General features: G+C 38.6%; 1 protein-coding gene across 1 annotated transcript; it reads right to left on the reverse strand.

Annotated features, from left to right (window-relative positions):
- Positions 1–75: 75 nt before the first annotated feature.
- On the reverse strand, positions 76–25,413 carry LOC136836129 (uncharacterized). The gene is made up of 6 exons (XM_067100121.1): positions 25,280–25,413; positions 22,886–23,153; positions 22,633–22,755; positions 9,684–9,725; positions 9,127–9,212; positions 76–250 (listed from the first exon to the last, which is right to left on the reverse strand). Exons 1-6 carry the CDS (start codon positions 25,411–25,413, stop codon positions 76–78), a joined length of 828 nt encoding a protein of 275 aa, XP_066956222.1.
- Between the last annotated feature and the right edge of the window lie 1,494 nt (positions 25,414–26,907).

Here is a 26,907-nt window from a genome sequence, read left to right on the forward strand (position 1 = left end):
TTCGCTTGTTACTGGTAACACACCAATGTGGGATAATTTTCTTTATTTTTTCATATTTGTGAGTTGTTGGGTGATTCAGCGAGGTGGGGTGTATGTAGGATCTTCGTCTCCCGAGTGAGTTTCGCCCCAGTTGTCCGAGCGAGAGGTCTGCTGCTTTTTTTGAGTCTTGCCGTTGCCTGCCCCTTTCGTTTGCTTTGCGGCACGTCCATAAAGTGCCACAGCTTGATTCAGCTTTGCTGCTTCCTGTTTCCTGTGGGTATTAACGAGTCGTCGTCTGCGTCTGCCCTTTGAGACCTGTGCCGCGTGAGGGTACAGCCATCGCTTATGGTGCAAGCTTTGACCACGGCGTTCACCTCTGTTGCAGCTTTCCGAACCTCTTTCGCTGTTGTGGAGCGTTACAGCGTCCGTGGGAGACTTACCTCGGTAAGCGTATATATATTGATAGTGGTATTTTTGTGAGACTGTTGACGCTGTCGTGCTACGGACACGGGAATTGTTGGTGGCGAAATCAACATTGTGATCTGTGATGATCGTAGGGGACTTACCTCTGGTAAGCGCATACGCATCTTAAAGGTTTCTCATGACGTTTGATGCGGTCTGGTGATCATTGACGTTTGATGCGGTCTGCGATTACAGACGCTTTGGGGCTGTTGATGGTAATCGGCAGAACCATCAAGTATATTCTACGGTGTTAATTTTATATATTAGTGATTCAGATAAAGACTGATGTTATTACTGTAAGTTAGGTTAAGGTATTTTGAGTGTTAGAATTAAGTTTTTTTTTCTATCTTTGCCTTCTACTGTCGTATGTTTGTGTTTTTTTTTTTTTTGCCATCGTGAGTTTGTTGTTTTTTTTTTCTTTCTCCTCTGTGACTTTCCCCTCCTCCTGTCGGTATACATGTTAGCGTAGGCGAATGGGGAATGCTTGTGTTTTGGTTTTGTAGTTGAATGCGGTTTCTAGCCCAACCATCATTTATTTTCTTTATTTCAATAATAAATATTGTTATTTTAGTAAAGTTCGGTTTTTCTTATTCCTCTTTGAGTGTACAGTGTTTGTTGAGGATCCTGACTTCGTGGGTTTAACAGCCCTTTTTGAAGTCATTGGTTCTTTTTGAAAATCTGCCTATCAGAAGAGTTTAAGGAAAGAATAAATCCTTTTTCATAAGAAATCAGGGTATTCATACAACCTGGATCTGGTATATACTGTATATAAATTTTATTTTTACACGAGATGTGTGTAAAGGGGATACCCTATGGCTGGTCTAAGGCTCTGAAAATTTACAGGGATCATAATAATTTTGATAATTTATAGTGAGCAGGAGGCCACCATAACAATATATATTATACATATAAATATATATAGCCTATATACATTTACACATATAAAAGCCACTACAGAGAAAGCCTGAAGAAAAGTGTATTAGGTGTAATAGTAGGTTTATTTCTGCGATCTTGCTGGATATGTAATCCAAATCACATAGAAGACATTAAACGCCTAAAAGACAGTTTTATGAAACTGGCATACCTAGAAAGGGGGAACAGAGAAGCGAAAGAAATATTCTACTGGTAGTAGAGAATAAAAGAACTGAAATCAAGTGGGTTAAGTTATAACAAAATTACTTTATGAAATAGAAATGAAGGCAACCATTAATGAAGTAAACAATGATAAATGTGATGTATAATAAAACTATGAAGTAGAAGCGAAAGCAACCACTAAAGAATGAAACAATGATAAATATGATTTTACCTCTGATTTTAATTGTACAGTTAGGGAGGAAATATGCTGCAACAAAAGCCTAGATAATAAAGAAGAAAAGGACCGGGGGTCCATATTCCGTATGGAGGGTAGTGACCTTTCCTATGTGGGGAAGGTTGGTTGAAACCTTGAAATCCAGATTTCAAGGATTTGCGTAGAAAAGGACACGTAAGAGCAATTACCAAACAAGCCAGGAACACTGTAATAATTACATTTTATTAACTATAAATTGTTAGGATAAAAACCGAAGGGTGAATTTCAAAGAATAAATTAATATGCAAAGGCAGTGACACAAAAAGCTCACAGTAAGCGAATGGAAACCGATCAACAAATTACCACTAAAGAGCCAAAACCTATTGGATCAGGTCAAAAGGTCAAACAGGCCATTAGATCTTACTGACTGCGAGAGAAGGATAACTGAAAATTTCCATATTGAAACAAGGCAAAGGATTTGCGAGGGCCGAGGACGCGATCAAGGACTACATAAACAGGAGGTCACCGGACTGAAAATCCTACCTCAAGGATCCTCCCAAGATGATAGCAAGAGCTGTCACAGGCTAAGAGCGTTATTTTATAACTAAGTTTATACGTCAACACGTGTAATATCAGGAAGTTTCACCCACTGGATCCATTATTATTATTATTATTATTATTATTATTATTATTATTATTATTATTACAATCACACTAACATACTCATAAAATTAGATGAGCATACAAACATTTAAATTTACATAACATACAAGTATATGAAATCTATACATAAATATACATAGACTAGACACTCAAACAGTGTATACAGACACACAAAAATACAACCCTACATTAATAGACATATACACATTTTACTAAAACGTCCTATACGAATGGTGAACATCGTGTTCAATTCTTACAAAACGATATATGCAATAGAAACGTATCTTTTTTTTAATGTGGTAATCCAAAGCCGAATTTCTAGAAAGAATAACATCTTAGCGACGGCATAGTAACGTTCCCTGTAACTAAGGAGGACACTGCTGTGTTGCAGAGCTGGGATGAATAACTCATTTCGGTTACTTTTTAAAAGTCACTGAACGGACCTAAAAACTTTCTTTAAAAAGAACCGCGTCTTAAATTTTCACTGAATAAGTCTACAGTCGGATTATAAAAACAATTTAATTTAAAACTAAGACGGATAAACAACATATATAACTTGTATGGTTAAGTACGCGAGAAATTCTTGAGAAAGCTGTCGTAATGTTTACTCTTAATAAGAGACAAGGCAATACTTCTCAACAGGGGCTGGAATTAGACAAAACAATCAACATTTTTTCTTAAAGATAACAACACAATTCTCCGTTTATGTTAACGGAAGCAGAAATATGACACACACACACACACACATACACATATATATATATATTATATATAAATATATATATATATATTATATATATATATATATATATATATATATATATATAGTATATATATATATATACATTATATATATCAGTGTCAAGTGTAGGTGCTATTCGGCATTGAAACGGCCCAGATACTGTTATTGTTGTACAGTAGTTATTATCATAGCACTATAATCATTGTTAATATTGTTAATCTACCAGAAGCAGCATGGGACTGCCTTTACAAACTGCTGCTCTTAGTATATAAATATAGCTCTTCTGTGAGTGACGATTTTCCAAAAGTAGCATCGGCACCAGCAGTAGTAGTAGCTGTAGTGGTAATATCATGGACACCACCCATCAAATAATTTTTCTCGATAAATATTCTCTACTGGAAAACAGGCCATCCCGAATGAGGCAATTACCTAATGAACCTCCATACAATTTCCAATAGAAAGGATCATTAAGCTCATACTTTATGTAGCAATCATGACTTGCATGGGGCGAATTTGGATCTGCAATCACATACTGAACTCTTCAATCAATGGAACACATTACACGTACGAAACGCACGCATGCACACACATTTTATATATATATATATATATATATATATATATATATATATATATATATATATATATCGCTTATGTGCATACAGCTGCTCTCAGAAAAACGACTCGATGAACACTACCACGTTCCTATTTTAATGGCTGAATCCTGGATGAACATCCTGTGCAGTAAAACCTCCAGCAAGAACAGCCACTTCACTCATTTACATAGAAGGCTCATCAGCAGTGTTGAACCCCTTACACACACACACACACACACTCCACTATCCATCTTTATCTCACATGCACTCTGGCACTTACTGGATACTAAGGCCCTTCTTATTCAATAACCCTTGAACTACATCTATCTAACCGTTCCTGGGGCGCCTTCTCCTGCCCAGGAACACTTCTGAATTGTACACTTTTCACCAACATATTATGGTCTTCCATTCTTTCCACATATCCGAGCTATCTTAAAATACTGACTCATCCTTTGAACGGCACTAACCTTTCTATCACTTTCTTCTGCATTTCTCACGGTTTCAATTCTTCTTATGCCACAATTACTCCATGAAGAGTTGATCTCAACGGGTTAAACCTTTTTGTTATCACTTACATTTCAACATCCACACTTCACTTCATAGAGGAGAGCTGGTTCAACAATTCCTTCATATATTCTCATCTATGCTTCTACAGACCATTAAAGTCTCTTTCCAATCTTTTTCACACACCCTTCTGCGTGTCTTCCTTCATCTAATATGTCAATGTTCTACTCTCATCCTACCATTATCCATTTTATTTTATTTACACTCTTACTACTCCCGTCATCGAAATTAACAATCTCTCTCCACCTTCATTATTTTAATTTATCCTCAAACCTTACTCTTAATTACATTTACTCCTAAGCACGCTAAAACTCTTACTAGTTTTTACAGTTTCCTTTCACCAGCCCCAATAGCATAGTATTACCTGCAAACTTATTCCAAAAATCTGCACTTGCATCTATTTTCATTTCTCTGTCACAGTATATCATTTCTCCATAAAAATACTGAGGACATAACACACCGTAATCTGTACTGACATTGCAAAAAAATTAGCAAAAATAAAACAATATGGCAGTGACTGGTATTTTATATTCTATAGGGAAAGCTGTTAAGGGAAAAACCTTGGTTACATATATGATTAGAATTAACATCCAAAGTCGTTTGTGTAGAGAATATATGATGATGATTTTTGCAGTATAGGTACGAATTTGAACACATTAAAACACATTCATTTAAGCAAATTAAACTTACTAAGTATGACATACTTTGCATCAAATACTTAGCACAAGAAGGTCCAAATGAAATGTTTTTAATGTTAAATATAATAACGTTTATTCTTATGGGTTGGGTGATAAAGCCAATAAATTTCTATTAAAAATGCATACATTATCTTTTACTCATAATCTAGTATAATTAACAGTCCCATAAGAGACGAAATCTAATGTGAAAAAAAAGTTTGCTAATTTTAATAAGTTTATGCAAGATATTAGTGACGCAGTTTTGACTAAATGCACATCAATTTTAATTATATATACTGTAAAGAGGACACTTCTGGGACTAGAGGCGAGCAAAGCTGAAGCTTTACTAACTGCGTCAAAACACTGACATTTGAGTACAGTAACGATTTCATAATCGATCCACTAAAATAAGCATTTAAAAATCAACAGCTTAATCTTCTCTTCTTGCTGAAATAACACACAGATCTGATCATTTAAATATCCAGCGAATACTAAATGAACATCATTTAATATTCGTAGTTTCCCAATTAACAACTCCTTTCTTATTATTTTTTAAGAATGTTATCAAACACTCGGCTCAACAGTCTTTAATTATACTAATTAGCGAATGAATTACTTTGATAAATATTATTCTAAATGGAATAATGCTATAAGCACAGACATATATCTTAATGGTGTTGTTACTGGCAATATTGATACTGAGCGTATACATATTTCTAAATGTGGCTCTAAATTTAGACAAATTCCTAGACTGAACTTAGATAAAATCATGAAAAACTTTAGTAGTAATTTTGATATCATAATATATATATATATATATATATATATATATATATATATATATATATATATATATATATATATATATATATATATTATATATATATATATATATATATATATATATATATATATATATATATATATTATATATATATATATATATATATATATATATATATATATATATATATATATATACATATATATATATATACATATATATATATATATATTATTATATATATATATATATATATATATATATATATATATATATATATATATATATATATATATGCAGAATCTACTGTCACTTTTACCAGACACATATATGTAATTTCTAATAGCCACAATGCCCTCTTAACTTCACTAATTCTTCGCTTTTTGGATATGCTTGTAACTACGGAAGCCGATAGATCAAAGGAAGAATTGAAGAGCCTGTGACGGCCGGCCAAGGAACGAACCGAGTTACCTTAATCACAAGGAGGTCACGTTGCCAACCTGACTACAGAAGGATAAAGTCTATCACCTCTCGTACATATATATACCTGTCGTTTTCAGATATATTTATTAGAGCTGGAATAGACCATCCTCACCATCGCAGCCAAGTGGGCAATCGTTTTTATTGCTTTTTAGGCTGAAATATATATATGCAGAATCTACTGGTCACTTTTACCAGACACATATGTAATTCTAATAGCCACAATGCCCTCTTAACTTCGCTAATTCTTCGCGCTTTTTTGGATGGCTACGATGGTAAGGATGGGTCTATTCCAGCTCTAATAAATATATCTGAAACGACAGGTATATATATATACGAGAGGTGTAAGACTTTATCCGCTAAGTAGTCAGGTTGGCAACGTGACCTCCTTGTGATTAAGGTGCTGCTCGGGTTCATTCCGCGGCCGGCCATCACAGGCTCTTCAATTTCTTCCTTGGATCTATCGGCTTCGTAGTTACAACATATCCAAAAGCAAGAATGTATGAATTAAGAGGGCATTGTATTTATTAGAATTACATATATATATATATATATATATATATATATATATATATATAATAATATATATGTGTGTGTGTGTGTGTGTGTGTGTGTGTGTGTGTGTGTGTGTGTACCATTCCGACTTAACATGCATATAAGACAATTTCTGAACTGCAGAATTTGTTAAAGCCTCATTGCATAAGATTGCCAATACTCCAAAATACCTTCTCGTAAGTTTAACTCACTGAGTTTCGTAATGAAACCGAATAATACACTGGAAATTAGTCATTTTCATATTACAGATGAAAGGAAAAACTGTCATTGAACTGATGTTCATTAATGTCGTGCGTCTTAAGTCTAATATACCCTTTGTTTTTGTCATACCAAAATTTAATTAAAAATATAATTAAATTTAGGATTATTAATACTTCCTTTAGTTGTACAAATAAAGATGATGTTTTCATCACCTGAAATGTAAAAAAATATAAAAAAATATGATAATGATAAAATTGGATTATACAGAACGATAAAGGTTTTAGTTATCATCTCCCCTTGTAATGAAAACCCTGGACGTCCTGCTAGGTTCATATTAGTTGCATTTGATTACAGCACTTCATATACAACACTGCCAAATGAGGACCTTGTAAGGTGCATTTTGGCTCTTTACATTAAATAATTTAAAGCAGATATAGTTATACATAACAATTATTAGAAAATGAGCATTATATTCGTAAAATTTACTCTACTGATATGATGAAGTTTTGCATTAGTAGCAGGTTTAATTTTAACAATACAATATATCGACCAAAACTACTGCACTGGGAGTATTACTAGCTTATATTTACAATATTTACGAATCAAAATTCTTAAAAATTAACCATATGGATGGAAGCATGGAACAATGACAGATACTGGAGAAACAGCGCGGGTTCAAGCAAGGCGTATGAATCCAGTGCCCGTTATGCAAAAGGTATATGAGGCTTGAAAGTGAATACAAAAAGCTGTGTTGCACACAATGATCTTTGGATCTTTCCTAGACAGCGACCCCAAAAGGGTGGTAACCCGGTATGTGTCCTCCAGTGCGGCGTGTTTAGGTACAAGACTGCACATTATCATAAGATAATGACCCCCAAGAAATATTAGTCCTAGATAACGACCCCAGAAAACCCTTGGGGGTCACTATCTAGGAAAGATCCGGATCTTTAAAATGGAAAGTCTACGATTTAACGGACAGAGAGGCATGGTGGAGGGTGCTGAGGACGTATGGTGCAGAAGATCTATAGTTTGGAACAATTTAAGCTTTCTAAGATGAAAGCAGAACAATTAAAAGTTTTTGTGACGGAAGCAAAACCTAAAGTGGGTCTGGGACAAAGGTGAGTTGTGTCCCCAGACTTTAATACTTTTATGGATTGAATAATACCAGAAGTCTTGGAACGTTTAAAATATAAATGTACTAAGTTGTATTATAAGACGTGGTATAGTTGCTGTTTGGAGATTTGCAAAAACAAGTGAAAGTGTTGGAAAGTGTTTGCATGAAGACACTCAGATATGAGCAAGAATAAGGTTATGAGGGCAAATGGAAACCAAGATGATGGAATAATGAATGTTAATATAAACGAAGGAAGCATAGAAGCGGTTGATTTATAAAGGTACTTGGGGGGTAAATATAACGGATGATGGTATGACGACAGATAAGGTGAGAAAAAGTGAAACATTAATAAGTAATAAGTATACCTCAGTTTAACCAGACCACTGAGCTGATTACCAGCTCTTCTAGGGCTGGCCCGAAGGATTAGATTTATTTTACGTGGCTAAGAACCAATTGGTTACCTAGCAACGGGACCTACAGCTTATTGTGGAATCCGAACCACATTATAGCGAGAAATGAACTTCTATCACCAGAAATAAATTCCTCTAATTCTTCATTGGCCGGTCGGAGAATTGAACGCGGGGCCAACAGAGTGCTAGTTGTGAGGAACTAAGTGAAACATTAACGCCGTAGGAAGAACTAAATGGCTACGAAATGTGGAAATACATTCAAGTAGTAGAAACGTTAGTACTGGAGGAAAAAATGAACCGCAGCATTCTGAGCTGGGTTGGTCGTCTTGTGGAAGGAAAGGAAAGCGATACCGTGGTGAGAAGAGGAAGACCCTCAGAGTGACAGACAGATGAGTAAAATCGGTATTGGAAAGAAAGGGCCTTTACATCCAGAAAGGGTGTGCAACGATGAGATAAATGGCGCAGTGCGTTGAAGGTTGTTTGGTGTGCTAATGAAGTGACTTCTGTGTAGATGTATGATGCTGTTAATGTGGATAATGAGCATTTTACGTGCGAAGCTTAAAAAGAAGCTTGTTAAATGTATCTTTAGTCAGGTTTCTATTTATACTCACTTTTCTAAGGAAGCTTTCTCCAGAGGGTTCATCCTAGGCTCCCTCCCTGAGAGTGGGAGAGGGGTAGGCGAGAGGGTGGGGGTAGACTGAGAGGGTAAAGGGAAGGGAGAGGAAGACTATAGTGTGAAGAGTCTCAAGGTATGAGGTGAAGAGGGTAGGATATGGGAAACGGGAGGGAGGAATAAGATTGGGTGACAAGCCTCTATCCTTCTAAGAGTAAACTTTCGCTCTCTCTATAAGCGTAAACTCTCTCTCTCTCTCTCTCTCTCTCTCTCTCTCTCTCTCTCTCTCTCTCTCTCTCTCTCTCTAAACAGAAGTCAATAACCGACCGCGACCACACTCATCCGAAGTATTTCTAACACTTCTCCAATAAATGTTTAATCTACGCTGGTATCTCTCTCTCTCTCTCTCTCTCTCTCTCTCTCTCTCTCTCTCTCAACCTTCATATACTTAACATCTTCTGTTTCTCTTACCATTATTTCTAACCAAGGAAAAAAAAACTCTTGCTACATAGATTACCATCACTAATATTACCAGTATTTACCCGTTAATTTTACCAACTTCATCACGTACTGGAGAGCACCATCATTATGTTGAATCTGAAGGAAATCGGAAATAAAAACTACAATCAATAGACAATGAGAATTTTCAGCGAGTGAGCGTAGCAGAGCTTTCTAATCGAGAAAGAGATCCCAAACCTGACATGCCTCGCTGCTGTTACCCACCTTCGCTTACACCAAAGCCCTCCAAATGATCATCCCTGGTGTCTTCTCGGTTCATTCAAGTGGATCTCCAATACCCAGCCTATGTACAGTAGACTCTCAAAAGGTTGTTTGCCAATCGCCTCCTTGGTCTACCCTCGGCTTCTCTTCTTTCCATTATACCCTCGACATGTGCCACCTTAGAGGAAAAACCTTGAGGAGTGGAAAACGCATTGAATATTCGGGGAACTAAAGGAAAATTCCAGGTGTAAGACATAAGCTACAAGTAAGAAGAGCCAATAGGTATAAAAGACTTGCCTATGAAAATATATGAAAATAATGAGCCTTGAAATGATAGGATGCACTTAACCTTTTTGGCATTAAGGACTCGATGTAAACCATTGCCGCTCGAATGGAAGTGGAGCAGTGTTGTTACCTCCTTAGTGAATAAGCTACCGGAGCTTATTCGAATAATCTGGTTAAGATTAACTGGCATTCCGTTTGCCCTGCTCTCTCTCTCTCTCTCTCTCTCTCTCTCTCTCTCTCTCTCTCTCTCTCTCTCTCTCTCTCTCTCTCTCTGCTATTGATTCTATCTTGTGCTTTTTTATACTCTTCTTCACCTCTGGCAATCTATAATCACGACATTTTGTTCAAAGTAAGGCGTGTAAGACTATTTCTCTCTCTCTCTCTCTCTCTCTCTCTCTCTCTCTCTCTCTCTCTCTCTCTCTCTCGTTCTAAGCACACAACTGATTACAGTTTGCGCTTTTTTTTTTAAATATTTCTTTACTGTTTAAAAGTTTCCTGTGACTTTACCTGCAACTTAAACTGTAAACTGGTACGCGTGGCTTAGGTTGAAATTGGGCAAAGCAGTGACATAAAAGAGAATGGCAATGAGGAACAATGAGGCCCAGAGAGCCATTAAAACTTTAGCATACACACACACACACACACACACACACACACACACACACACATATACAACACTCATATATATATATATATATATATATATATATATATATATATATATATATATTAAGTATATCTTGTAAATATTCTGCTATTCGCCCTCTATGCTTCTCCTATTTTTGACGAAATGTTTCTAGAAAATACAATTCTTCTTTTGAACAAAGACAGGGAGACGTCTTTGTCCTAGCAGGGAAGGCGGCTGTATCGGCCGCGTTAGCGTGGGGCATTTAAAAAAAAATTACCGTCCGTAGCATAGCAGAACTAGTAACATTAGGAGCCTAAACCCATGGGAAAAGTTTCCACAAGTAACCTCTATTGAGGGTGGTCTTAAGCTATTTTTTCCTGTACTATGTTCGGTGAATGTTTTGACAAAATTTCAGACCCTGAGGGCATAAAGACACGCTACCCTGTGTGTGACCCAGAGAGGTCGGAGAGAAAAAGAATCACCCGTGAAGAAAGCACAGAAAGAACGCACGTCTGTGCGTCCAGCTCTTCGTCCCTTTGTCTTTCCGTCTTATTTTACTAAAGTGAAGTGGCGAATTAATCCCAGAACTTCCGATCGTCCGTTGATGCGCAGCAACCTTTGTATAACGGTAAGTCTGGAAATTTTCTTCAAAACTTCATCGATTTACTAGTATCTCTTTCTGTATTTCCAGTTCCTTTGTTTCCCCTTCACCACCATCTAGATAAACCAGATAACAATTTGCTTTTATGAAGTCTAGATTAAGAATAATTTATATTGTTTAACGACATTCAACTATTCCCGTGAAGTAACTAGGAATTAGGGAAGGTTAAATAAGTAATTTACAGCATTTAGGCAGCCTTGTGTCTCAATCCCATTGTTCAGAGAGGATAGTCTTTTACCAGTGCTAACTGCATATGATATGAACCGTTGTGTTAAAAAACATTACTGAAGCGAAGAGAAAATTGACTGCGTCCGAAGCTGGGCGATTGTTCAAGTAATTTCTTAGCTAACTGCATATTCTTTGTGTCGAGTTTCCTCTCGACTGGCGACCTTATTCAATTAATAATCATCTGTCTTTGATGTTAATTTGTAGCTTCAATTGACAGGTTACGTGTGTCCTTGGCACTCAGGGCCTTATAAATTACGTTAATCGAGTAATAAACTCATCAGCCAAGCTCCCATAACAATATATATATATATATATATATATATATATATATATATATATATATATATATATATATATATATATATATATATATATATATATATATATATATATATATCTCCTCAATTCAAGTTCCTGCTCTTCCTTCTTCTCAAAACGCCCCAGTCATATACTTTCCTTCTCCTCCTCTGTTTCCCGACTCCTAATCATCTGCCCTCCTCCTTCCCGTAATGCTCTCTATCCTCCTTACCCCTATGCCCTCATCTTCTCTCCTCCCCACCCCGCCCTTCATTTATCTCTACTTTCCATTTCTTCAACCTGTCCTCCTTTCTGTTCCTTCTCCTTCTCGTCGTATTCTAGTTTAATCTTCTCTCCGTCTTCCTTTCTTCGCTTCATCTTCCTCCTCCACCACAGGTTCCTCCTCCTCCTCCTCCTCCTCCCCATCCCCTTCTCCCCCGACACCTCAGTCCTCCTGAATGCGCATCGTGTTCCAGGTGACCTCCCTCCCCCTTCTCCTGGCGTGCGAGAGACTCCATGTGCTTGCGGGGAGAAAGCTCCGTGCAAGTTAATTTCGCCACTTCGGAACATGAGGGATGCAGGTGGCCATGGTCACGGAGGGCTACGTTCCTTTATGCCAACCACGGAGGGATAAGCCTTGAGGAGTCTGGCGTGGGTTAAGAGAATCTATTCCTTCCTTAAGACCAGGTCAGTCTGTCTGTAACTTCCAACCAAGACAAGAGGAATCTGAATACTTTAAAAGCCTCGTGCATCGTCTTTTTTCACGACTTCCAAAAGAATGAAAAGGATAGATATGGTGATGCTTTTGATTCTCTCTCTCTCTCTCTCTCTCTCTGGTATTTGTGTACTGTTATACATGAACCGGGCCAGGTAATCGTGGTAATCCCTTATGAACTGAGTTTACCACACTGGGTTGTACTGAGTCTGTGCTGGTGTTCTCGCAAATTTTTTTGTAACTGTCTGTTGATTCTATTTCTTTTCAATGTTTCCAGTGTTCATTTCTATTAATAAAAAAAAGTATTGCGTCTGGTTGAAAACATTATAATTAATTCAAGAAATAACTAATTATACATCATTTCATTTAGAACCACCCTAAAAATTTCCTATTACTATTTTAGAAAAGCTATATTCAACTGAAGAATGAAAACAATAATGTCTCCGTTCCCCAAATACGTTGAAACATTTATGGAGAGCTTTCGATAACTGATTCTGATTCATTACCAAAGCTCTCAGCAAATCCTTCAATACTTTTGTCAACTCAAAACAAGAATTCAGTTTTGACTGAATGTGTTTTAACAGAATAGAATAGAATATAGAATTTAGGCCAAAGGGCAAGCGCTGGGACCTAAGTGGCCATTCAGCGCTAAAAGGGAAATTGACAGTAGCAAGGTTTGAAAGGTGTAACAAATTGTTAGGGGAGGTGGTTAGCAAGATACAAGAGAATATGAATGGAGGTTCAGTAAAAGGAATGTAATGGGCTACAGCTAGAGGCCGAAGGGACACTGCACAGAACCTTAAGTAATGCCTACAGAGCACTGCATGAGGTGCATTGACAGGCCTACCCCCTACGAGGTGAATGTTTTTGACTCAGTTAGCTTCTGAATGTCTTTGACTGAGGCTATGAAGAATGGTTCGTTTTAAAGAAGCATTTTAATACCTATGAAATTTTATTCAGGCTCCGTCCTCACTAATCTCACTTCCCAAAACGCTGGTACCTAAGAGACGTCAAGTTTCTGTAATCAATATGAAAACTGATGGGAAAATTCGTGCAAGAGTTCAAAAAAGACTTTTGCATTCCTCTCGTATTCATCAAGCTTATTCAACTGCTATTGTAATTTCTGACTGAACTAAATGAGTTAGTTTTCATATACTTCATTCTAAATTATAAGCATTGTTTGAGTAGAAGAAATCTTCCCTCTGTAATTGAGTTCATGCTACTTCATATCGGGTTTCTTTTAAAATCTCATTCCAGTTCTTGTGATCACAAAACTATGATACCATGCATTAAAGTTTCGGTAATAATAATAAAAAGGTCTTATCAGTTGAAAGGCTATACAACTACCCAGAGGACACGAACACCATCCCCCACAAACATAAAGGCTGCAGAAGGAACTGCAGGGGCACAAAAGACCAGCTCCTGATAGACAAAGTGGTAATGAGGAATAGTAAGAGAAGAAAACCCAACCTGAGCATGGCATGGATTGACCACAAGCAAGCCTTCGACATGATACTGCACACGTGGCTAATAGAATGCCTGAAAATATATGGGGCAGAGGAAAACACCATCAGCTTCCTAAAAAGTACAATGCGCAACTGGAATACAATACTTACAAGCTCTGGGATACGACTATCAGAGGTTAACATCAGGAGAGGGATCTTTCAAGACGACTCACTGTCCCCACTACTCTTCGTAGTAGCCATGATTCCCATGACAAAAGTACTGTAGAAGATGGATGCTGGGTACCAACTCAAGAAAGGAGGCAACAAAATTAACCATCTGATGTTCGTGGACGACATCAAGCTATATGGTAAGAGCATCAAGGAGATACCCTAATCCAGACTGTAAGGATTGTATCTGAGGACATCAGGATGGAGTTTGTTAGAGAAAAATGCGCCTTGGTCAACATACAAAAAGGCAAAGTGACAAGGACTGCAAGGATAAAGCTACCAGACGGGAATACAAATACCTGGGAATAATAGGAGAGGATATAAAATACAGAGATGAAAGACACGATCAGGAAAGAATATATGCAGAGACTTAAGGCGATACTCATCAAAACTCAAGGCAGGAAAGTGGAAACATGACGAAAGCCATAAACAAAGGCAGTACCTTGCACTGATACAGCGCAGGAGTAGGAGGACGAAGGCTGAGCTCAGCAGCACAGACCAGACAACTGGAAAAAACATGACAATACACCAAGCACTACACCCAAGAGCAAATGCAGACAGACTATACATAACACGAAAGGAAGGCAGAGGGTTGCTAGCAGCGGAACTGCGTCAACATCGAGAGCAGAGCACTGGGGCAGTATCTGAAACCAGTGAAGACGAGGCTGGCAGAATGCATGGGAAGAAGGATTGATAAAAGTTGACGAAGACCCAGACAATACAGAGAAAGGAGAATGAAAAAACAGAACAGAGTAATGGCACAGCAAACCAATGCACGGACAAGTACATGAGGCAGACTCAAGAACTGGCCAGCAATGAAACATGGCAATGGCTACAGAGGGAAGAACTCAGAAGGGAAACAGAAGGAATACTGCAGCGGCACAAGATCCAGGCCTAAGAACCAGATATGTCAAAGAACAATAGATGGAAATAACATCTCACCCATATGCAGGAGTGCAATATGAAAGACGAGACCGCAAACCACATAGCAAGCGAATGTCCATCGCTTGCATGGAACCAGTACAAAAAGAAGCATGATTCAGTAGCAAAACCCCTCCACTGGAGCCTGTGCAAGAAACACCAGCTAGCTTGCAGTAATAAGTGACACGAAAACCAACCTGAGGGAGTGACAGAAAACGATCAGGCAAAGATCCTCTGGGACTATGGTATCAGAACAGATAGGGTGATATGTACCAACAGACCAGACTTAACGCTGATTTACAAAATCAAGGAGAAAGTATCACTGGCTGATGTTCCAATACCATGGGACACCAGCGTGAGGAGAAAGAAAGAGAAAAACTGAGAAGTATCAAGACCTGAAAATAGAAATAAGAAGGTATGGATATGCCAGTGGAAATTGTGCCCATAATCATAGGAACACTAGCACGATCCCATCAGATCCCTGAAAAGGAACCTGCAAAAGTGATGCCGAAGTAACTCCAGGACTCATGCAGAGGAGTGTGCTATTAGGAACAGCACACATGGTGAGAAAAAGTGATGGACTCCCTAAGAAGGAAGCATGCAACCCGGAACCCCACACACTATGAAACCACCCAGTCGAATAGATGACTCAAGACAGACCGCCCACCCCCAAAAAAATAATAATAATAATAATAATTTCCTTTACACCATAAAACTGCAGAAGATATTGAAGTCTGGTTCATACGCAATGGGCCATAGTGGCGCCCAAGAAGACAACAAAAATTTGATCACTACATTTGAACATGTTTCTTTAAAAGACAAAGCGCTAAAATGATCAAGTATTCTGAATTTCGAAGGCAGCTTCCCATATCATCCCGGATTATCATAACAGCTGTTCAAGTGAAGTAAAGAACTGTAGGGTTTGGTTACTGCTTGTACAGGTAACCAACACTGAACACCAAATCCGCTGGAACATTAAACACCAAGGTTGAGCACCTAAAATCAATGTCTAGTATCTTGAAACGGAGTTTGGGATCCCGGAGCAAGTGACAAAAGGTCACACTTCAGCACAGGAAACCAAAAGAAAGTGGGTCATAGTTGCATAAAGGTTTTTTCTAACTTTCCTCCATCCTTTGCTAAATCTGCAACCCGTAATAAAACAACCAAATGCAATCAACCATCCATAGAAAACAACGTCGCTGACCAAGTTATAACAGTTTAAGCCGTGTGTGTGTGTGTGTGTGTGTGTGTGTGTGTGTAAAGGAAGTCCTCTCCCGCTCCCGCCCAAAAACCCCGTCTAAACAAACAGATAAGGTTGGACACTGCCTCAAAGATGAGGTATGGTTGGCTAATGATGTACCCTTGCAGTGTAGCCATTCGATACTAGCTTTGATACAGTGTTTACTTCAGTCTAATAATAATCAATCAGGTCGATGAGTCGAGAATAACGTTCGAAGGAACCGTCACCACAATGATCGCATAAAATTCCTAGTGAGGTGGACTGGATAGAAATTAAATCTTAAAGCCCCCATTTTAACAATCATTTTTTGTTAGATCTGTCTGAGGATTTAAAAGAGAGAACTTCCACAGGGTGTCCTCATGACTAGCAACACGTGATCAGGTTGAGGAAGAGATAGGAGTGCAACTTTTTTGAGGTGGTCCCCCATCCACTAATACCAAAGATAATGGTAACTAAATTTAAATAAGTAAGAAATACGCCGAAATTTCTTCTGCGCAATCGAGTTTTCTGTAAAGCGTATAATGCTGTATGAAACTCTTAGCCACGGCCCATGACTAAACCTCAGCCGCGGCTCATGAAACTTTCAGCCACTGCTCGGTGGTGGCCTGGGTTGTTGGCACCTATAGCGGTGCCAGACGCACGATCATGGGGGTAACTTTAACATTAAATAAAATAAAAACTACTCAGGCTAGAGTGCTACAATTTGGTACGTTTGAAGATTGGAGAGTGGATGATCAACATACCAATTTGCAGCCCACTAGCCTCGGTAGTTTTTAAGATCTGAGGGCGGACAGAAGAAGCGCGGACGGACAGACAAATAGCCATATCAACAGTTTTCATTTACAGAAAAATAAAACTACTGCAAGGAAAGTACTTGGTGGGTACGTCCCCTCTTGTTAACCTATGAGGTTTCGTTTGCATACCCACAACCAGCGTTTCTGGTCGATGAAAGCATGATCTTATAGTGGTTTGACACTTGGGGGACGTATGCTCTACGGGAGCTATTTGCTCATTAAAAGGTGTTTCCTGGAAGAGTGCTGTAGCGATTTTGGATAAGTTCTGAGGTGTGAAGCCTAATCTCTCTCTCTCTCTCTCTCTCTCTCTCTCCTTTTCTGTGCCATTTGTGTTACTAAGTTTCTCTCCTTATTTGTGTTCGTTTTCTAGTTTCCATCTCTCTCTCTCTCTCTCTCTCTCTCTCTCTCCTTTCTAGTTTTCATCTCTCTCTCTCTCTCTCTCTCTCTCTCTCTCTCTCTCTCTCTCTCTCTCTCTCTCTCTCCTCCCTTGCTTCTACATATTTTCATGAGCTTAATATCGGAGTATCGAAAGCAAGCAATGGGCTGGACATTAGAAGTCAAAACTTGACCCGCAGCTTTGTGGGTCTTCCCGAGCCTCGGGTTTTCCAGGGGAAATGTTTAGATGTTTGAAAATATTTGCCCAATATTGGGGAGTCCGTTTGTATCGGAGAAAATACAACCATAACGTTGTATTGGCAATTGTTAAATAACCACGAGGAGGGAAACCCGTGAAATATGGCGAAAAACAAAATGGATACCAGGCTGGAACTCGCTGCAAAAGTTATTAAAACAAAAACTATATATTGGTCGACTGAGAGAGACCGAAAGGGAAAGAGAACACTCACAAGCAAATGCAAACGCAAGCGCGTGCGCGCAAACATACAAACACACACACAAACACATTACAGGTACCCTGTTTCAGCAGTTTTTTGAGAAATTTTTGTAGTTAAAATAACTTTCATAATCCTATTTTTTAAAATCCTTATTGAGATTCCAGAATCTGTGATTGAAATATCACACCACCTTTTGAGAGACTATCAACTGTTACATTAATTTGGTCACTTTTTTTCAAATTTAATAGCATCTGCTGTAACATTTCCCATCGACTCTTACTGAAATCAAGTAGCATCTGTAACAAAAAATTTTATATCACCAGCTATTGGAATCTAACGATACCTGTGACGGCAGACTTCGTATCACACATTCTGAAGACGCTGAAACCATATCGTATCTCTCTCTCTCTCTCTCTCTCTCTCTCGCTCTCTTTCTTTGTGTCAGCTGCGTCTTTGAAAAATCTCCCTAACAAATCAGCAGGACTAACGCCTCTTAATTGGGACCCAGGATTGAAAGGTGATAACAATGACACATCTGAACACATCTCGCGTGCTTAGGCATTTTAGACCAATCACGCGACGATCTCGTCTATGACGTCATCAACGTGCTAGTCCGTCGAATAAAAAGCAGATGAGATGACAGAGAATAAACAAAAGGAGTAGAACGGCCATCGAAAAAGATGGATTTACTTAAACGTTTGACCTCTGCTGCAACACGCGAATTCAAGACTGATTGACGTAGCCTTCGAGCGACTCAAGGTCAAATTGTGGGTGATCGTTCAAAGCCTTTTAAAATTACTGGCCAACTACCATTCTATACTTTGGGTGGGACCCATCACAGCCGACTAACATTCAGGTACATAGAAAACTCCATAGGTAAGTCACCATTACGCTAAGATTCAATGACATATATATATATATATATATATATATATATATATATATATATATATATATATATATATATAACTATATAAATATACCAGCTGTGTGTTTTATGCATATAGTATGTATATATATATATAATATATATATATCGATATATATATATATACAAAGTTTATGCAAAACTTTTAATCCTCAGTTAGTGAAACAGAACGGATCTCAGTAGTACTCATGAAACTAGTAGTTACCATTACAGATATTATATATATAAATATATATATATATACATATACACACACACACATATATATATAACACATATATATATATATATATATATATATATATATATATATATATATATATACACTAATAATAAACACACATATACATGTTATGCCTCCGAACAAGATCAGTAGGGTATAATCTCTTACTGCATCTGTTTAAGAACAGCGTCATATCATCTTTTACATCCCTGGTATTCTGTAGTACGGCCAGCATTGGGTCAACATATTCTTTCTCTCTCGTCAACTCCTCTCACCTGTACCTGTCCTCAGACAAAGGCCTACTGAATAAAGCCTTAAGATACAAAACTAGACTTTATTTGCAAATCTAATTGCAAAGTATTTCAGCAAAAACTACGGTCATGAAATCGAGTGACTCACACCCCCTAAAAATGGAAATCATAACTACAGGAAATTCAAACTCACAATCAATCGAAATAATGATTCTAGACCAACCAATACAAGTGACTAACACCCTGGACACCAAACAAAATAAAAAGGCCATGATTACTCTAGACAAAAATAAATGTCATAGAGTATGTTAAAAGAACACCACTCCAAAATATTCGTCCTCACAGGACAAACCCACACCTGTTAAAAGAAACATAGCATATATTAAAACCACAAGTAGTGTATAAATAAAAAAGACATTTAAAACGAAAAATGCATAATGGAGACAGGAATTTCACTTACCTTTAAACTGGGTATTCATAATGTCTGGAAAAAATATAAGTGTTAATGAATTTATCATATTCACATTCTATGACTGAAATAAACGTTTCTCATATTGGCTGTTCTTATTCACTAACACTAACTCCAAAGATAATCGCAACCGCAAATCAAGTGAATAAGCTATTGCATGGTTCCTTGATAAATATACATTAGAGATATATTCTTTGCACTCATAATAACCTCTCCCCGAAGGCGTGACGACACCATCAATGTTCGAAGGATCACAATGCTTCCATCAATCTGTCACATTGTCTCCATGCATTTTGGCCGTGATCAGAAGGCACAAATAAACACGTCAGATACCTGCTGTATCTAACTGCTGAAACCACCAATGTCAACATAAATGCCACCTGCACCAGATATACCTTTCCACTGGCCAGCACACAGTTCGCTAAAAGACTTATTAGGAGCTCTGCCCACCTACCCCTGGGCGCCCCCACCTAGGTACGACAAATATCCGTAACGAAAGTTCAGTATGGGCCAGCTCCAAAAATCAAAGCAAACCATAAGCACTAGATACAAATGTTACTTGTCTCGTATGCACGATTGTTATTCCAATAAACAGTTCATTGTAGAACGCATCACTTCACATCTTGCATTCTTGATGCTCCAACTATCCCGAACGGCTTACGACTGCACAAGCCCATGTTAAATGTGGCGCCCACGAATCCCTTTTTGCCAAACAGATGGCGAATTGTAGACGTCCTGCCCGACATCTCTCCAAAAAACCATGGATCCTCTCATGAAGGCGCAGGCATAGAAACCTGCAGGCGTAACGTAGACAGCCCCCATATCTAACTTGTATCAGATGAGGCTCAAAGAAGTCATTCGATAAGGCACCGCTGCGAGGAAGTGCAGTATAACGTAAGTTGGTCATGTCGACAGTCAACCTAAAAGGTACCTAGTCTCCTCACTATGCCATACTATTACTGAACCATTAAAACCACTAAGGAAAGGTCATATGATAAAACTATGAAATAACTTCAAGTTACTAACTGGGACTTCCACAAGCAACCCCCTATCTGGTACAATAACTTTAAGATACTACCCATACGAATTCTTCCCTACCCTGAATTCATTAAAGGTGATTCTAAAAATTTTTCTCCTGAGAACCATACAGATATACTGAATTCATTAAAGGTGATTCTAAACGACCGAGATATTTTTTCTCTGGTGTTTAGAATTGCCTTTACCAGAGAACCATGCAGATATACTGAATTCATTAAAGGCGATCCTAAACACCCGAGAGAAAAAATATCTCCCAAAATTCCCCCTTAAAAGCGGCAAACACTGCCTTAACCTGAGTTTGAATTTCCGATGACACGTATTCCGCTTCTTTCTCAATATTTAACACGGTAGTTTGACAGGAAGACAAAGCTACCGTAACATCCAAAACCTCCCCCCATCCTATCAACTTGTGACCAATAACCCATTTAAAGAAGTCCTTAAAGTCCCAAAACCTTACCGTAATTACTCATAACTATCTCGTAAAGTCATCAATGTTTTACCCTGGTTAGCAAATACTGCCGATACCTGCTCAATTCTCAGCAAATTAGCGATTGACACACTAGCGACTGCTCCTATGATCATAACGACTAAAATTACCAATGGCGCAGCCCCTCCTTACTCCTTCTAGAAGAAAACTGAAAAATCGAGACACGTAAATTTGGAAGCCATGTTAAAGTCTTCCTAATCCTATCCTGAACCTAACCGATTTGCCAAATCCGTAACCGATCAGAAAGATTCCATTCGATATTCATCTCACCGCCCCACCCCCCCCAAAAAAATTCCTAAGCAACAGAACTTTATTCTGAAACTCTATACTCAAAGATATTGCGTCAGACGACAACTACACATCATAATATTCTTGTATAATAACCCCCGGGCTTAAGCTCACTACAGAATTAGCTCATGCCACGACTCCCAAAGTCATGAGAATTCGAAACTTCCGCATATCAAACAAAAACAAAAGAAAGAACCTATAAGATACCCGATCTCGAAACGGGAAAGAAAAAAAAAACAACTAAAAAAAAAGAAACCCATATATCGATAAAACCCTATGGTATTTTACACCTAATTTTAACTAAGTATTGCAACACACAAGAGCAAAAAACTGAACTCGGACAATTAAAGATTTGTATAACTCTACGGACCAACGTCCTCCCCAGTTCAAAAAAACTACAAGTCACGGCCCTTTAAAACCCATTAAAAAACAAACAAAGGGAAAAAGAGGGAAAACAAAGAAAACAAAAAAAAAATGATCAGAAACACAGTACAACGCAGGAATTAACTCATAAGATTCCCATTAACCTGTCTTTTTAATTTTAGATATATGTGTCAACCGAGACACACCTGTATTCTTATCTAGAACAATGAATCTATTCCCCTTCTTTACTTCTACAACAAGAAAAGGACCTTCCAACTTAGGACCTAGTTTATAGTTCAACTGATTTCTGACATTTATTTTCACAAAAACCCTATCTCCCACAGCAACCTCAACTCTATCCAGCTTTACATTGCTTCTCTCCACCATATCCCACGTTTTCATTTCAAGATTCCTAGCATGACACGCATATCTCTCTTTTGCCGTGGAAACTAGTGCCCTTACATTATCATCTCCCAATGAAATAGGTAACAAATCGAATGCACCCCGCACTAGGTAACCAAACAGCACTTCACTGGGAGACATTCCAATGGCATCACTAACCATGGAATTAATGGCATGCTGCACCTGTGGAATGTATCAATCTCAATTTACATCATTTCCCCCGCCCCTCCTACAGTCATTCTGAGAGCTTCAATAACCTTCCTATTTGCCCGTTCACACCATTAGCTTCCGGTCTATAGGGAATAATACTGACCTTCCCAATGTCCATAACACCTGCAAGACACTCTAACGTCTTGTCCACAAATTCTCTTCCACTATCTGTAATCAGCATCTCAGGAACCCCATACCGACAAATATATCCATTAAAGAATGCGACTGCCACCTTTTCCGCTGTTTTATGCTTTAACGGAAAAATCTCTATGAACCTAGTTAATTCATCAACACCCACCAACAGGTGCCCATGGCCATAACTAGATTCACAGAAATTGGATAACAGGTCCATATGGACCCTGGCCCACGGCCTGTTAGGAATAGGAAATGACCCCAATTTACAACAAATGACCCTCGATGGCCTACACGCATTACAAACTGAACAACCTCTCACAAAGTCTTCCACTGACATGAGCATATTCTTCCAAAAGAATTGTCCCTGTATATTCTGATACGTCTTCTCAATACCCAAATGTGGACTGCCAGACCTACAGTGAACAATATCCAGAACAATAGGCATTAAACTCCTAGGAACAACTATTTGTGTCGTATCACACTTATCCTCACTACTCCTCAGTCTGTATCCAATCTTCCTAACTAACAAATTACCCTCTAATTCGAGCCCTGTAAAAGGCAACTTATAACCCTTCCTAACTAATTCCCCTCTAAGAAACACTTTTGTGTCTGCCAAAATCTCATCCTCATCCTGCTTAGCTTCTACTAAACTAATATCCCAATTTGTGCAATCTCCAGATACATAACATACATTTGTACCATCTGCATCAGAAAAACGTCAACCCTCTATATACCTAATCTTGGCATCAAAATCCTTGATTGTCAGATACCACCTAGCCCTTTTAGGGGAAAGATACGGCTTACTGAAAAGATCCAACAATGGCTTATTATCTGTAAGAACCTCTACTTGATTGCCCATTAATAACATCTAGAAATGAACTAAACTAGACACTGCGGCAAAGGCCTCTTTGTCCACTACTGACCATAACCGTTCATCACTACCCCATGTGTTAAACTTCCTACTGTAAATTGCAATCGGATGGAGTCTTCCATCGAACTTCTGCATAAGGCATGCCCCTAAACCACCATAATTCACGTCCATTACCAATGTGAAAGGACGTTCCAAATCAGGAAACTTCAACACTGGGGGATTCACTAAGGCATCCTTAATCTTCTGAAAAGCTAAATGCTGTCCATCTCCCCATACAAACTGCACATCATCCCTCAGGACATCTGTCAAGGGAGACGCTAGAATAGAAAAACCCTTCACAAACCTGCACAGAAATCCTGCCATGCCTAAGAATGACCGAATCTGTTTCTTATTATTGGGAGTAGCAAAATCCACAATTGCCCTTACTTTATCATCATTCACTTTAAACACCCTCCCTAGAAATGACATGACCCAAATATACTATCTGCCTCTTCAGAAAATTACATTTAACTAACTTTATCTTCAAACCCGCTAACCTAAGTCTCCTAAAAACCTCCCTAAGAACCTCTAAATGTTCCTCTACTGAATCTGCGGCAACTAATATGTCATTCATGTATAGAAGTACACATTTCCCTAACAAGCCATGCAAAACTGTATTCATTAGCCTAGTAAATGTCATAGGAATACCCGATAAACCAAACGGAATCCGCTTGAACTCACAATGCCCTTCAGCAAAGAGAAAGCTGTGTACTCTCGACTCTCCTCGCTAAGCGGTACTTGCACCCAATCTTACCCCCAATCTCAACAAAATAAATCTGGCAAACACGCCACAGGGTAGCGGTCACGAATGGTTTTCTCTTCCAACTTCCTAAAGTCCACACAAACTCGGGCTGCACCATCCTTCTTAGGCACTGCCAACAACAGGAAATTAAAAGGTGAGGAACTGGGCCTAACAATGCCTTCTTCCTCCCACTTATTAACCTCTTGCTCTACCTGTTCTCTAATCTTAAAAGGAATCCTATATGAAGGAACAAAAATAGGCTTAGTCTTGTCCTCCAACTGAACCTTGTGTTCTAACACATTTATTAACCCTAACTTATCCCCTTTCATTGCGACTATGTCCGCAAACTCAGCCAGAACACCTTCCACACCCTCAACATATTCTTTATAATCAGAATTGGCTAAATGATCCCTAAAAACCTGCCTCCTAGCCTGTAAATCTGCTTCTGAAAAACTACAAAAATCCCCAAAAATAGCATCTGAATTATCTTCATCGGCCCAGTCAACAAAGTTGATTGCATAAGTACCCTTCTGATAATTGTGAACTGAATCATTATAGTTTAGCAACCCACCCTAGTATCCCCTGAACTCGATACCTTGTTTATAGAACTCGTACACGCTACAACCTTCAGCTTTTCGCTACACTCATCCACACACACCTGTCTGGATTTATGCACCTTTTCACTTGAACTTTCACCACAGCAACCATACCAGGACCAAGAACCACATCTGCGTCTGACAAAACCCCATATAACACTTCTACCCACTGACACATGTTCAGCATCCACCCGCAAATTCTCATGTACACCCGATCCACTATCATCATCCACTACACTCACATCCATCCCCCTCATAAGGCACAAACACACCAGGTACTCCCACAGTTATACCACATACCCCAGTATGAACCAAGATTTTTCATCTCTGACACACTGGATGACCCAGTAACAATGTATTCCCCAAAGCAGCCCCTCGTATAACCAGAAATAGTTCTGTAAAAGTTCTACCCCAAGAGATAAACCACATCTACATATCCCAAATCATAACCTATTTTGTTCTGAACATCACATACTGTATGTCTCTTATTGAGTCTCAAAGAATGATCGGAAAACATCGATCAGAACAACTCATAATTCATCAAATCAATAGAGGTGCCTGTATCGATAAATATATTTACCTTGATCCCATGCACAGACCCTTTTACCACTGGCTTCGCCTCTGAGGGTTCCCCCAGAAGTCCTATATCACAAGAAACTCCCATCCAGTTTTCCTTTACAACTGATCGGTCTTTAGGCAATGCTCGCCGATCGCTAGATCCCCTTGAAAACGCCCCTTGAGGAACTTTCTTACCTGAGCTACCAAAATTCTGAAATGTAGGCCTACCATTATACTGTCTCAGAGACGGACAAGACCGCCAAGGATAACCATAACTCCTACAACAGCCACAATATTTAACATGGCAAAATCTCTTAATGTGCCCCTGCATATTACAATTAAAACAACAAAGCCGTGGGGCCCGAGAACTCAATCCAACCATCGACCTCTGGCTTTTCCGAATTTCAACAAAACCCTTCAAACTGTGGACTGAATCTCCACGCCCTACACAACCACAGGCTGACCTAAGGAATCTCGGATCACTATTTCCTCTCGCCATTTTCGCAGCTTTCCTCTTCGTAAATGAATCCGTTAACTCACTCTTGGCTGATCTCAAATACAAAATTTCCCAAGTCCTGTGAAAGGACACCCCTTAAAAAAAATATTCTCCCTGAAAAATTCCCACACAGGAAGAAACCCACAATGTTAATTCACTTTATTCTAACAATTAATCCCCAAAAAATCAAAACACTTTAGGGAAAAATACAGGCGGGCCGGGCCGAGCACACAGCTGACCGCAAAATAGGTCACAATGAAGCGAGAGAGAGAGAGAGAGAGAGAGAGAGAGAGAGAGAGAGAGAGAGAGAGAGAGACTTCAGTACAACATCTCCCCCCTATCTCCCCAACACATCCATGATCTGCCGAAGCACACAGAAAAAAACGCTGAGCGCAAAACTTCAGAGATGCGTCCGCCTCCCCAGTCGTCAAGGCAAAAATTGCAGAGTAAGCCCCCAGCAACAGCTTCCCCCTTTGCACGCACACACGTAAGTACCCAAAACAAAACACATGTATGGAACTATAAAAAAAATATGTACACACACTTGCATAAGAAATGTTTACTCACAGTAATCCAAGAACTGTCAATTAAATTATTTCCCAATAATCAAATTCCCCAGAGATAATACAATAATTAAATAATCCCTTTCTTAAACCCCAAACACCAATGCAAACAGCACACACGTAAG

Source organism: Macrobrachium rosenbergii, chromosome 56, assembly GCF_040412425.1.
Source record: "Macrobrachium rosenbergii isolate ZJJX-2024 chromosome 56, ASM4041242v1, whole genome shotgun sequence".
NCBI classification, from domain to species: domain Eukaryota; kingdom Metazoa; phylum Arthropoda; class Malacostraca; order Decapoda; family Palaemonidae; genus Macrobrachium; species Macrobrachium rosenbergii.

Bases quoted from the DNA above. Each gene is read 5' to 3' on its own strand.
- LOC136836129 (XM_067100121.1), bottom strand. From the start codon at position 25,413: ATGGATGTGAGTGTAGTGGATGATGATAGTGGATCGGGTGTACATGAG. The intron at 9,726-22,632 runs GTAAGGGCACTA...GATTTCCTTCAG, and splicing joins TTTCATTGGGAGATGATAAT to ATTCAACATAATGATGGTGC. The intron at 9,213-9,683 runs GTAAAATTAACG...TTACCCTCTCAG, and splicing joins TCCAGTACGTGATGAAGTTG to TCTACCCCCACCCTCTCGCC.